Here is a 13,204-nt window from a genome sequence, read left to right on the forward strand (position 1 = left end):
ATCCTGTAAAATGAAGCCATCGGACTGGGAAATCTATATGCATTCATTACTATTTACTGACATACTATATATAAACTGAAATAATATTCAATAGATAAATTATTGAATCACTAATCAAAGCCTAGCATTTGCACACATTATTAAAAAAACAAGAAAGGTGTGACTATCTTTTATAAAGCAGCTGAATCACTGTGTATGCCTCCTAATCTCAATGCTTGGCACTCCTGTGATGCACTGTGGATTTATATTAGTGAGGTAAATAATGACCTCAGCAATTGAGTCAGCAGAAATTACTCAAGTGGCATTCAAAACACTCTTCTTGCCTTAAGCTGGAAAAGGTTTTTATCAGTCTGTGGTCAAAACCACAGGTATTGACAGCTGTTTCCTTTCATAGGAGAATAAAATAGCTGACATATATTTACTGTTAGCACGAAACCAGAAATCAATGTAAAACTTATCACAATGCTCTGCAGTAACAATAGCACAATGGTGTGAGGCCTGTCACAAAAACTACATGCATCCAAACAGAGCAGCATTAATTCCATTCTTGCTTCATGTTTGTGTGGATGGTTAAAAGGGCCTTTTGTTAAAATAAGTGTCGAGAAGGCAGAGACGCTGAATTGATAGCCAGCAGCAAATTATCCTGATGGGGTTACCGTTTACAGGGGCTATACAGTGTATGGCTATTTGAATGAGCGCCATTTGTCATTGTCATCGCCAGTGTGGATATATGGCTTGATGAAATTGAAAAATTCCTGTCTGGGCCAGCTCCCCCCAATGCTGAGATCTAGTGGCGATATGTCAGGATTTATCTGCTCCCACTCAGAGAATCAGCTAACATGGTCCGGGGAGACAGCTGGAAAGTTAACTCCTGATAGCTATAGCTGTGAGGGAAAAAAATGGTGGTGGTAGCTAAAGGTAATAGTTACATTTGGCACATGCTGAGGGGAATAACATGACCTGAGAACTAGGGAATTTTTAATAGGACCGTAATATCATAACCAATCAGCAACTAAACACATTTTTTCAGCCTTGTGTGGCAGTTTCTTACTCTTGTTACTACAGGAAGAGCGCTAAACAAAAAGAGCTTCATGCCCAAATCAGCTCCCTTTCTTAGGTTACAAACTTTACCTCAACTGTATTAAACTCTGACTCTTCCTTCTCATTTCGTCTCTTTCAGCGTTTTCAACAAAGCAAACCTACATCAGCTACAGCAACCATGCAATCTGAAGGACAAAGGATGTTATCACGATTCAGGATTTCCGTCCCAGCAAAGAAAACAAAACATGCAGTGGAATTTCAAGCATCCGGCAAAAATAAATAAAGTCAAATAAATTAAATAGATATGTCTTTTTTCCGGGTGGAGATCAGAGAAATATTGCACAAAGACGCGGCATTGTGTGGAAAGAGCACATGAGATGCAGGGATGGACAAAACTTGGGACCAGAACAGATAACAGCACAATTTTAAGGTTCCATCTTTGGTCTGCCTCAGAAGAATACATAAAAGAAAAATGAAAATATTTGCATGGCAGAGGCCTATAGACTGAAGGATGGAGCTTTCCTTTTCTGTGTTTACATTTCAGCTATGCCCTCTTTTAAAGACTTCTCCGTCATCTTTCGCAGCACTGACTGAAACTGAACTACGAGTAAGAATATGTTCAGGTTCTTAATGTCGTTTGCCAGTTTTGTGAATTATAATTAATCTTCAAATCCTCAAGGCATCACAAGGGATTAATCAACACCAAAAAGGCATGCAAACATGGTCTATGGATCTCTGAGAGGGGCTTGTGTTTGTTTTTATTTCTAAATGTGTTCTGGTCTCGTGAGTCAAATGACTGGAAATATTGATCGTCACAACAATGCAACAGATCTTTACCAGACTCCATGTATTTTGATTTCCTCTTCTAAGTTGCCGATGAGTTAATAAGAATGACTACACATATAAAATGGTCTCTGCTGATTTTGAGCATGCCAGTTTTAACATCCTGTGTTGTGTTGTTTAAAAAAACAAAAGGGAAAAAAAAGGAATGCGTTTAAACTCTGTTGCAGTGTTGTTAAAAATTGTTTGGGCCTATTGTACGTTAAAAACTGTTCTCAAATGGTGAAGGTCTAGTGAGTGATTGTTTATCTGTGCTACAGTAAGGCCATGATTTGTATTACCAGCTAGCCCAAGGCTGCCACTGCCCTCTGCATATCTGTATGTGCTTTGAAACAGTGGCTCATGGTTAAAATAAACAGTGTTTTAGCCAGGAGATCTCACTGTGAGCTGTTATCCAGGATGACCCTACCACCACTGCCACCAGCTATTCTCACACATTCATAGTGTAAGGGTAAAGCTTAGCTGTACAGATCCATTAGTAGGGGAATTAAGATGAAGTATGCCCTTGAGAGGATCATGCAATATACCCTGAAGGTGATATCCATAATGGACCAGCTACTGAAAAAAAAAATCATGTCCTCTTCAGGCACTCTTGTGATAAGGAGGAGGTGTCAGGAAGTTGTAAGGCATTTTAGCAAATGAAATTCTAATTGCAAAACTATACAATATCTCTATCAAACACTCCGAGTTGGCAGAACAGATTAAGGGTTGGCTCCGTGCAGTATAAAAGCCCTCTATTGTCTTGGGGAAAATATTGTGGGGTCATTTGTGTTGTGAATTCAATGCTGCTTTTCATGCCTCCCTCTGTATTACTTTCAACACCATTTGTGTTGCAGAATAAAATGTGAGTGCTGACCAAATTAAATGGTAAGTTAATGTATGTTATTAAATAGATTGATGATGTCTGCTTTATGTCCTGACATATCTTAAAATTGGGGAAAAAATACAAAAGGATACAGTGCCTGGCTAGCTATGTATTTGTTAAACCTCATGAAAACTAATGAAGTGTGTGAAGCATGTTTAGTTTTTTTTTTATACAAAATTTTATTTCTATTAAAAATGTTTTAAAACATCATTGTCCATTTTCACATTTCTGTAATTCAAGAAAGTTGAAAATTGGTTTGTTTATTATTTTTTGTCTTTGTTCAGTTTTTCAACAGGTTAATCATTAACGGTTCCTGTCTGGTCTTGTACATATGTTGCTTGAGTTTAAAAAAAGAAAAGAGAGAAAATGATACATTAGCAAACTTACAATATCCCTAGCTAAATGATTGGCAGCACTTCTGTGTGAGTGAGTGTGTACTTTGTTCCCAATGTAAAGTGTTTGTCCGCCCTGAAGAAAATAAGACAATGGGTGCCATCCTCTGAATAACACGTTGCCACAATTGCTCTGATAATAGTGCTGGAAGGACACAGAGTTGGTGGAAGGAAACATGAAATTATTTTAAATGAATGGGGAGCCCCTACTTGCATCCAAGGCTTTTGCATGCAGAAAGCTCTCTGCATCTATCATCTTCTCCACGCCTCCCTGATAGTGTGAGCCCACAATACAACAAAAGGCTTGGAAAATAACAGTCATTGCATAGCAAGAGCAAGAAGAAACAGAGCACAGAAAAAATGACGCACTTCAGTACATTATCAGCACATTATTAGAATCATCATTATTAATAGATCTAGAAGAAAACCCATCAACAATCAGTCCTCCATCTCAGTAGGTTTTCTAATGACTACTGGAGATGATCCAAAAAGTAGATCACAAGACATGTTTGTACATCTCTCATGCTTTTAAAAACACAAGATATAAGCATACACTGTCCAAATGTTTATTACAATTCATTTAACTTCACCAACAGTGCAGGTATGTAATAAGACTGATCTGATCTACATAACTTGACACCCTATACCAGACCTCAGTAAATCCATACATTTAAACTACAACTGATAAAACAACCATTCAATTCAAAAACTGCAGTATCTTCTAAATGGTAAAAACTTCAGTTTGCAAACTTTTAATGTGAAACAGCTGAAGAAGGGCACAGCAAATGGGAGGTGATCATAATGAATCAGTGGTACACTACATGCTGTTTGGAATCATTATCACTAATCCTGATATACTGCTAAATTCAAACCAACAATATGGTGAGAATTGCATTAGTTTATCAGTTCATGACATAAATGATTTTACATATTTAGCACCAAAACACAGTTTGCAATATGTATGTGTCTGAAAGTGGATCTCTCCTTTTTGATTCTGTTCTGCTTATCAGCAAGTGGTGGCAGTAATATTCCATAAAACACAGCCAACTGCAGACAATCAGATCTACATTTTTATGTTTTGTGTTTTCTAAGAAAAGCAAACAAAATTGGACTTTTGCAATGCCTGCCACCAGAGCAATCTTGAGCTATATGTGTTATTGTAAATGTATGTTTGAACAACTACATTACTGCATCAAATACAGTAACGTAATTGTTGACTGATGATGTCATGGATGTGCTATGAGCAAGCAGAGGTAGGACCCAAATGCAGGACTAGAACACAAAGGTATTAACTAAGGAAGGCAGCTTTTATTGCTGTAGGACCAAACACTAAAACAAGGAAACAAAACTTAAACTGGAACCTGGGAAACTGAACTAAGAAACTAGGAGCTAGGAGAAAACTAAGAGTAATGAGCAAAACTGAGGAGCTTGGGGAAACACACAGCAATGTGGAAAACGTGACAACATACAGAGGAGTTAAATACACAGAGGATAACGAAGGGATGGGAAACAGGAGGGAAACACAGCTGGAGCTAATCAGATTAACAGCACAGAAACAAGACTGAACGTAATGCACACAGGACAGGAGACTATCAAAGTAAAAACAGAAACATGGGACACACACTAAGACGGACTGACTGAATACAGAAAACAGAAGAGGTGAGAGACACGACTGGAAAACAGATGAACAAACATGGCGACAGAACTAACATACATGAAAGACAGGACAGACAACACACTGAACATGGACATAGGGGAGGCAAGTAAACAGAATGAGTAATACAACTAAAACAAAGAATATAAATCAAACACTGGGTCACAGACGCAGGACCATGACAAGTTATTTTGTCATAATGGTGTCAAGATAATGATTGTCTCTGGCTCACCCCATCAGACTACTTTAACAAATGTCATCCTAATACATATAATTAATACAGTAAGAAGCAAATAGATAAGTACACTTAAGTGAACTAAGTGTGACATTATCTTTGAGGTAACAAAATATTCCTGACATCAAACATTTGCCAGTGGCAATGATATCTTGCAGCAGGAGTTAAATGCTCTAACCACTGAGTTCCAGTAGAATACAGCCCAAAAAATAAGATCAGCACTCAGCACCAAACAACTGAACTCAACACTTATTCTGGTTCTCAACAACAAATCCACCAAACTCGAAGTAGACAGATTTAACCTTTGTTGAGACAGTCAAAGTGTTTATTAGAGAGATAGTTATGTGGATGATATATGATGTCTGACTAATAGAACTTATAATAGCTGAATTCATGATTGATACAAAAGACAAAAAGAAATAAACCTAGTTTAATGACTTTTTCAAATGATGGTGCAATCAGAATCTTCAGCCCATCAAAGACTTGGGTGTCTGAAACTATGGACTTTCGTCCCAACTTTGCAGGAGACATGCGAGTGTGAATGTGTTATTCTGCCAACAGCTGGCCTGTCCTTGCTTCAATGCGTCTGACTCTGAAAGAACAATATTTGGGACAACTCGAGATGTTGTTCGGCAGCACAGCAGCAAAATACACTCAAGAAAATAAATCGTGTGGGTGGCCATATCGACACAACTGTCGAGCGATTGAGTGCAATCTGCTCAACTGTGTTATTGCAGACAGGGAGATACAAATACTCAGATAAGCATTGAGGGGGTTATCAACACAGGCTAATGATACACTAGAAATGTACAACTACATCTCTGATGAGGTGGTCTCATGATATGAAAAGTGACAGCAAAATCAAGAAAGTAAGCTTCCGTTTTGAATATAGATCTCTCCTCAGCATTATGTGATCTTAGTAAAAAAAAGACAGCTGCTTTAGAATAGTGGAATAAATGAATTTCAATGCTACTCACACACTAGGGAAAAATATTAACACAGTGTCTATGCAAACCCCACCATTTGACTACTGGATCATAGAGCAAGCAATAATGCTTTCTTATGTTCTTGAAATCATCTTGCCTCACTTCCAATTGAACCATGTCAAGTCTTTAAAATGTGTAAATGCAAGCCATCTGTCTTTGCTCTGAAAAGTACTGCAAAAGTAATATAATTTGGTTTTAGTCATCAAAAACATTTCATTAAGCATTTAAACTGGATCTGACTGCAGTGGATGGGAAGTGAAGTGCCAAAGCTGAGACAATCCTCATGCAAGTATGAATAGCTGAGCCGATAAAATGTTTATTCACTAGTCCGCTCCCGTGTGTACCTCAGAATAATACAATACAACTGCCCTCAGGTGACAGAATGAGTGCAGGAGCACATTTGTCTTGAATTGAGCACCAATATACAGCAGGATTTGAGAGAAGCAATGCAGTGATGCTTTCTCTCTGGGGTCCCGTGACTGGGCTCTCTCAGCTGTGCAGCTATGCTATTGTATACCATCACAAATGCAACACTGACCGGGGCTGCTTTGCTGTAAAAAGCCTGATCTAGAGGCAGCGTCAGTCGAAGAGGCTCAACCAATTCACTGTGGACAGAAACAGAAATGAATGCGTGTATTAAAAACAAATAAAAATACCAGCGTTTAACAAAAATAAACTGGAAATGTTTGAAAAGCTGTCTGTCCCATTTCTTTAAACATTCCCCTAACATTTCATTCATCTTTTGTCTTAGTGATCACAGACATGCTACTATAGCTCATACAGTACACAGTGCATACGCTATGTTGCTAGGAAACAGTACCTCATGAATATCCTGCAGTTACTGCGCAATCAAAGGAGTAATGTTCTGATAATGCAGTCACTGTATAAAAGCAAAACGTTGAATATACTCACCAAAATGTGTTACACTGCAGTTTTTTTGTTTTTGTAGTGTGTTGCATGCAACATTGTAACCAAGGCTGCACTGATGCATGTGCTGCACCATCATTTCACTTTTTGTTTAATGCTTCAGAAAGTTACTTTATTTCCATTCTCTCTGCAATGGCAAAAATGTGACTAAAAAAGTGTGAATATGTTATCAGCATTAATACTAGATTTGCATATTGTAAATAAAGAATAAAGAAATTAGAGAAAAGAAAAATACCACACTGCTCTGACAGCCAGTACTTGACTAGAAATGCCAACCAAGTTTCATTAATTCATTCCACTCTGCCAGAAGCATTATTTTACTTGCTTTACTTGCTTATTTTACTGATTTCATTGGGACATGAAGATATCATTTGCAATTTCAAGTCAGAGGTTAAGGTTTTAAAGAAAACAGACTCCTCTGTAACGCTCAACACGTCATCATCTTGACTGAGGAGTCCATTGAACAATATTTCTAATTGAGCCCCAGGGAAGATGAAGAACCAGATAAGTGCTGTAAGTAGAGCTCCCCAGGTTAAAGAGAGACACTGTGGTAATGTGTTTTCCTCTGGGGAGAAAAAAAAAGTGTGAGGAGGTGGGTAAAGTCTTTACAATGAAACTAGGCCATCCTAAAAAGAACAGGGAAAGGCTGTGACAGTAGAATGCAGAGCCTAGTTTACCGCAGCCTGGGTCTCATATTCACCACCAATAATGCTTTCATTTGCTATGCACCACTTCACTCTCTCCTTTTAGCTCAGTCGACCTCAAATGCACAGTGCTGTCTGTTAAATACATCTTCTTAGGTATTCTGTCAGAGAGTCGTTTCACTGGCCAAATCTAGATTTTGATTATACAAACAACGACAGGAATATATTGTATGTTTATGCTGATTCAGAAATGTGGCAGCACTGACATGACGTTCTTTTAAAATTTAATGTATTTTGTTAATATTTAATGCTTCTATTCATATTTCACAACAACAGAATTGATATTTCTAACCTGTCATTTCTCTTTCTGTGCACCTGAATATGTCCTGTATTTATTTATTTGAACTGAATTTTCTGAAATGCCATACCAGTATGTATGATCGCTATTACCACGATGGTGTCATAACATTATAAATTAGTCCACCATTACCAACTACTGGATTAACTGTCATGAAATTCCTTCAGGGTTCTTCATTATAGCCTGTGTCATGGTCCAGTACAGTTTACAATCTAATTTCTGTTTTTGGTTATAGTTTTAGTTATATTTAAATCCCTGAGTTAGCTTCAATGATTTGGACCCCTGGGTTGTTATCACACTGACTGATAATACCTCCTTTGCCACAGTGAAAACCCTCTGGAGCAAATGATATAGTTTTAATACTACAAGCCATGATCAGTAGTTTAAAAGAAAAACACAGTCATTATGTTATTAAAGTTTTACACTACTACTTGCTCACTCTGACACAACCAGGGTTGTTTTTATGATTTGCATAAAAACCCATGAGATGGGATAATGGGTAGAATGAACTTTTTAAAATTGAGGCTTTCTGCTTGAGATCCATAAAAAGGCATGTTTGAAGAGTCATTTGAGTTTTCTTCTAGTAACATCAGTTACTTACATCATTCACAGTATGTTAATAACTTTTTCTGTATTACTCGTCGTCACTAGAAATGCCTTGATCCTTTGCTCATCCTGAAGCTGCTGGTTTGTGGGTGGCTCTGAGCTCTAGATAGCTTAAGCTTTAGACATTTTTTTCTTTTTCATCCTCTTTAAAATTTCCATGTCGAACTGGAGGAAGACAATTTAAGTTTCTGATTCTGTTTTTAACAACATTGTTGTGCTGTTGAACAAAGTTCACCAGGAGGAGGAGTTCATGGTAAACTTTTTGTGTCCACCTCTGTGTAGATGAGGAACCTACTGACATGTTAGCATGTGGCTGTGAGTCTACACGTGATTGCCCAGATAAAAAGAGAGCCATATTTGTGCATTGAGAACTCTGGCTTTAGGGTCAAAATATCTGACTAACCCTTTAATCTTGCTTGGTAGTACATGCCTCCAGATGGAACTCAAACTGTGGAACACATCAAGTAATAGCAGCCTATTGAGAAAGCCACTTTCCCACATTTTACATGTCATTTGGTAGTGGTCTAGTTTTTGCATGTCATTTTACAAAGTGTCATTTTATAGCATTGCATCTTGAATTAGGGGTAGGAGATAGGCCTAAATTGTTATTAGCTATAAATAAAAGCTGTTAAATATGACTTTAGCTGCACACATGTATTGTATTAAGACACAAAATGACTCAAGAAGAATAGTGGGCTGAATTTTTGATATCAGTCTTGTAACTGACAAAATAGCAGGCCACTGACAGCAGGTCACTGACACAAAAGAACACCTTATTACAAGCACTCAAATGTTAACTATGATACTGTACATTTGAAAAAGTAGGGCACAGTAAAGCTTAACACTTGGTAAAATTCAACTGACTCACTAGAGAACATAGATTTTTATCTTTTGTTGTTTAAACCTCTGAGCACTCTCTTTTGTTGTACCTCTCTTCTTCTGCTGAGCAAGTGTTACTAGCAGTAACTATTGGCAGGAAGGAAGTTGTTATTTCAAAAACTTAAACCTAAAAATCCAGGTGTAGACATTGTTGAGCAATTGGTATTGATTTTATCTTCAATCCGTGGAGAGGACATTATTTTTTTAAATTGTGGTTTAAATAAAGTGTTTTAAGAGTGCAAACACTGTAAAGTGTGTCTGCTTTTATATATGAATTTTTTGCAAGCGTTTAAGTATTTTAGTCATGGTTCTTGAGTCAAACTTAATCTAAACATAGAAAGTTTGACAAATTGAGTATTGTGGCTGTTCTCAAATGATGTAAAGTCAAACCTAGCTGTAATTCCAACAGCCATGATGATCTTAGTGCCAGCCACCATCAGCTTATGGCTCAGCTGATGCAGTTCTATGCATCCAAGTAGCAAATTTCAAATACCATTGAAGCTGCTTTAGCCTGCCCACAGTTGTGGTGCAGCTGCATCCCGCTTTCTAGCCTACCTCCAATTCAGTTCCTCCTTTCGTGCTATGTCCGACTTAATCATTGTCAAATCTGTTTTCAAAGATGCCCGGACTGTTCTATGCTGTGGCCTTGCTGGTGCTCCTCTAACCTCTGGCTTTCTATCGACACATTGGATGGACCATCCTTTGCTTTCAACATCCAGTCATGTGAAAAAAAAACCCAAAGTCTATAACAATACATAAAAAAGTCATCCAGATCTTACTAGACTTTAAATGAGGTAAATACAATCTCAGGTGCACAATAACACGACATATTACATCATGTTAATATTTAACAAAAATATACTAAAAATACAAACATTGTGCACCCCAAGATTCAATGGCTTGTATACCTACATCTTTTCTTCTGAAGCAATTCTGTTGTAGATTTGCTGGTGTGCCGGGGATCATTCCCCTGTTGTATGACCCAATTTCACCCAAGCTTTAGGTGCCTGACAGATGGCCCCACACTTGACTCTGGAATACGTTGGTATACAGAGGAGTTCATAGTCAACTTAATGACTGCAAGATGTTCAGGTCAGGCTGTAAATCATCACTCCTCAACCACAATCGTTGACAACTGGTATTAAGTGTTTGCACTGATACATTCTGTTTAGTTTACACCAAATGCAGCACTGTTCTCTATGGCTTAATTTTTCCACTTTGGTCTTATCAGTCTAAAGGACATTGTTTCAGAAATCTTGTGGTTTTTCCAGGTGGAACTTTAAGATAAGATAAGATAACCTTTATTAGCCGTAACCATTAACCTTTACAAACCTAAGGTGTGCTGCTACGTTCTTTTCAGAGAAAAGAATCTTTCTACTGGCAACACTTCCAAACACGCCACACATACTGTAATGAATTTTAACATTTGACATGCTAACTGAATCCTGAAGAATCTGAGATTTACTTCTTGGGGTTTTTGTCATTTCTCCGTGTACTGACCTTGAGTGGATTTGCTGAGATGTCCACTCATGGTAAAACTGGCAATTGTATTGAATGTTTTCCATTTGTGAATAATCTTTTTTACTATAGAATGATGGTCTTGAAATTGTTTGGAAATGGCTTTATAATGTTTCTGAGAATGAGCAGGAGAAACATTTGCTTCTCTAAGATTCAAATGATTTTTTATCATGTCTTGATAGATAAAACCTTCGAAATGAAAGAGGTTGCACTTTTTGCCATGACTTTATGAATAAGCAACAAGGTCCCAGAAGTGAGCAATGCCATCAAAGGTACATTGCTGCAGATGGAAATAATCTTCCTCTGACTTTAGCAGCTGTGAGTGAAATAATCATAGCTACGGTGAAACTAAAGGAATTCAACAATTAATCCATGAGTCAGTGCAAAGAGAATTAAATGATTATGGTCGAGCAAGAACGCCTGAGTCAGTCACAAGTAAGGGAACTGACTAACTAGCTGTTTTCCAGATTTTTCACATTTTATTTGGACTTCTGAACTGACTCAAATTTGTTTTGCATATTTTATTTCATCACATGTTGTACTTGTGATATCTGAGACTATAATAGGTAGCAGGTAATTCAAAGAGAAACATCCTAAGGATGAGACTCATGTGTGATGTTATACAATAAAATAATGGAGCAGAATGTGACTTAAAATGGTTAATAAATAATGGGGGCTGGACTATAATGGTGATTGTCTGTGTATAACTAATGGAATGACAAAGTGGACAATGAGTACTCCGAGAAGATCCACATTTATCTTTCATCTCACGAGGGACTCTGGAACAACTTTGTGTGGACTTTGCTAAGAAGTAGGTCAAGTCTAGATAGAGGTGAACTCAATCCCTAAAGCTGTTAAAAATCATGATTTATTGCAAACCATTCAAAGCCCTTCACTGCATTAATACTGGATGACACTGTATGAAAATGTGATACATAGGGTAAAAAAGCTTTCTAGTTTTATAAGCAAACATTGGTGTCTGGTCACGGAGAAGATGGGAGCTCATATTGTAATATATTGTCAGAGAGTCCAACATAAGAGGAAATATGGGCCCATTTTTAATATAGTTCAACCTCCCAGGCAGATAGTAGGACAAGGGTCTTCTAATATGACCACTCATATTTTTACAAATATTCTCCAATTTAAGAAACACCGGCTCTGATTATATTCAGAAAGATTTTCTCGCTACAAACAAGAATTAATAACCAGGATATTTGCTCAATTTCCACGGAGGCAGGTTGGCAACAAACTATAAGGATTATGAGCTACAAGGGAATGTTTATCTCTTTGAAACTCACTTTTCTATCACAGGAACTGTAATTCCCCTGGATTGATTTGGTTATTAAATGTTCTATTGAGATTAATATTAGATCCACAGCCTGTTTTTCCTGTAAATACAACTATGCTTAAAATGACTTTGTGCTATCACTCTTCAAGCCAAAAAGCCTTTTTACAAATTTGATACATGTTGATCTTTTAAAGTAGAATATTCTACACACTAAAGTCTGCAATACCATCATCTTTTACCCATTATAGGACTTCAGAAACATCCATCCATTCGCTACCGCTTATCCTTTTCAGGGTCGCGGGGGGTGCTGGAGCCAATCCCAGCTGTCATAGGGCGAGAGGCGGGGTACACCCTGGACAGGTCGCCAGTCTGTCACAGGGACTGCATGTCTTTGGACGGTGGGAGGAAGCCAGAGTACCCGGAGGGAACCCACGCAGACACAGGGAGAACATGCAAACTCCACACAGAACGCCCCCGGCCTGATGGTGGAATTGAACCACCGTGCCACCGTGGCTCAAGAGTTGGGAGTTCGCCTTGTAATCGGAAGGTTGCCGGTTCGAGCCCCGGCTTGGACAGTCTCGGTCGTTGTGTCCTTGGGCAAGACACTTCACCCGTTGCCTGCTGGTGGTGGTCAGAGGGCCCGGTGGTGCCAGTGTCTGGCAGCCTTGCCTCTGTCAGTGCGCCCCAGGGTGGTTGTGGCTACAATGTAGCTTGCCATCACCAGTGTGTGAATGACTTCAGAAACAAGCACCTAATATTGCTAAATTACTGCCTTGTGTTTTCTTGCAAAAAACTTTTTACTCGAGGCTGTTTATTTACTAACTCAGCAGTTACAGAGCAGCATTAGTCTAATAACTTTAATTTCAATAATCAACTTAAATAACCCGGCTCTGCTAAATATTCCAGTGTGTTCAGCAAAGAGTTTTAAACTCAGGTGCAGCAGATTTTCAGTACTTTATCACTTACACCAG

General features: G+C 38.1%; 1 protein-coding gene across 3 annotated transcripts in view; it reads left to right on the top strand.

The window, feature by feature from the left end:
- Positions 1 to 2,923, top strand: part of LOC102289456 (metabotropic glutamate receptor 4) — a 187,121-nt gene extending 184,198 nt beyond the window's left edge. For all 3 annotated transcript variants that reach the window (XM_005917943.3, XM_005917945.3, XM_005917944.3), the window contains exon 11: positions 1,181 to 2,923. In XM_005917943.3, the coding sequence (XP_005918005.1) occupies positions 1,181 to 1,230 (50 nt within the window). In that variant the 3' untranslated portion in view covers positions 1,231 to 2,923. The remainder of the gene's footprint in view (positions 1 to 1,180) is intronic.
- Positions 2,924 to 13,204: the final 10,281 nt, after the last annotated feature.

Source organism: Haplochromis burtoni, unplaced genomic scaffold (genome assembly GCF_018398535.1).
Source record: "Haplochromis burtoni strain Fernald_Lab_line unplaced genomic scaffold, NCSU_Asbu1 Contig_26, whole genome shotgun sequence".
Classification (NCBI taxonomy): domain Eukaryota; kingdom Metazoa; phylum Chordata; class Actinopteri; order Cichliformes; family Cichlidae; genus Haplochromis; species Haplochromis burtoni.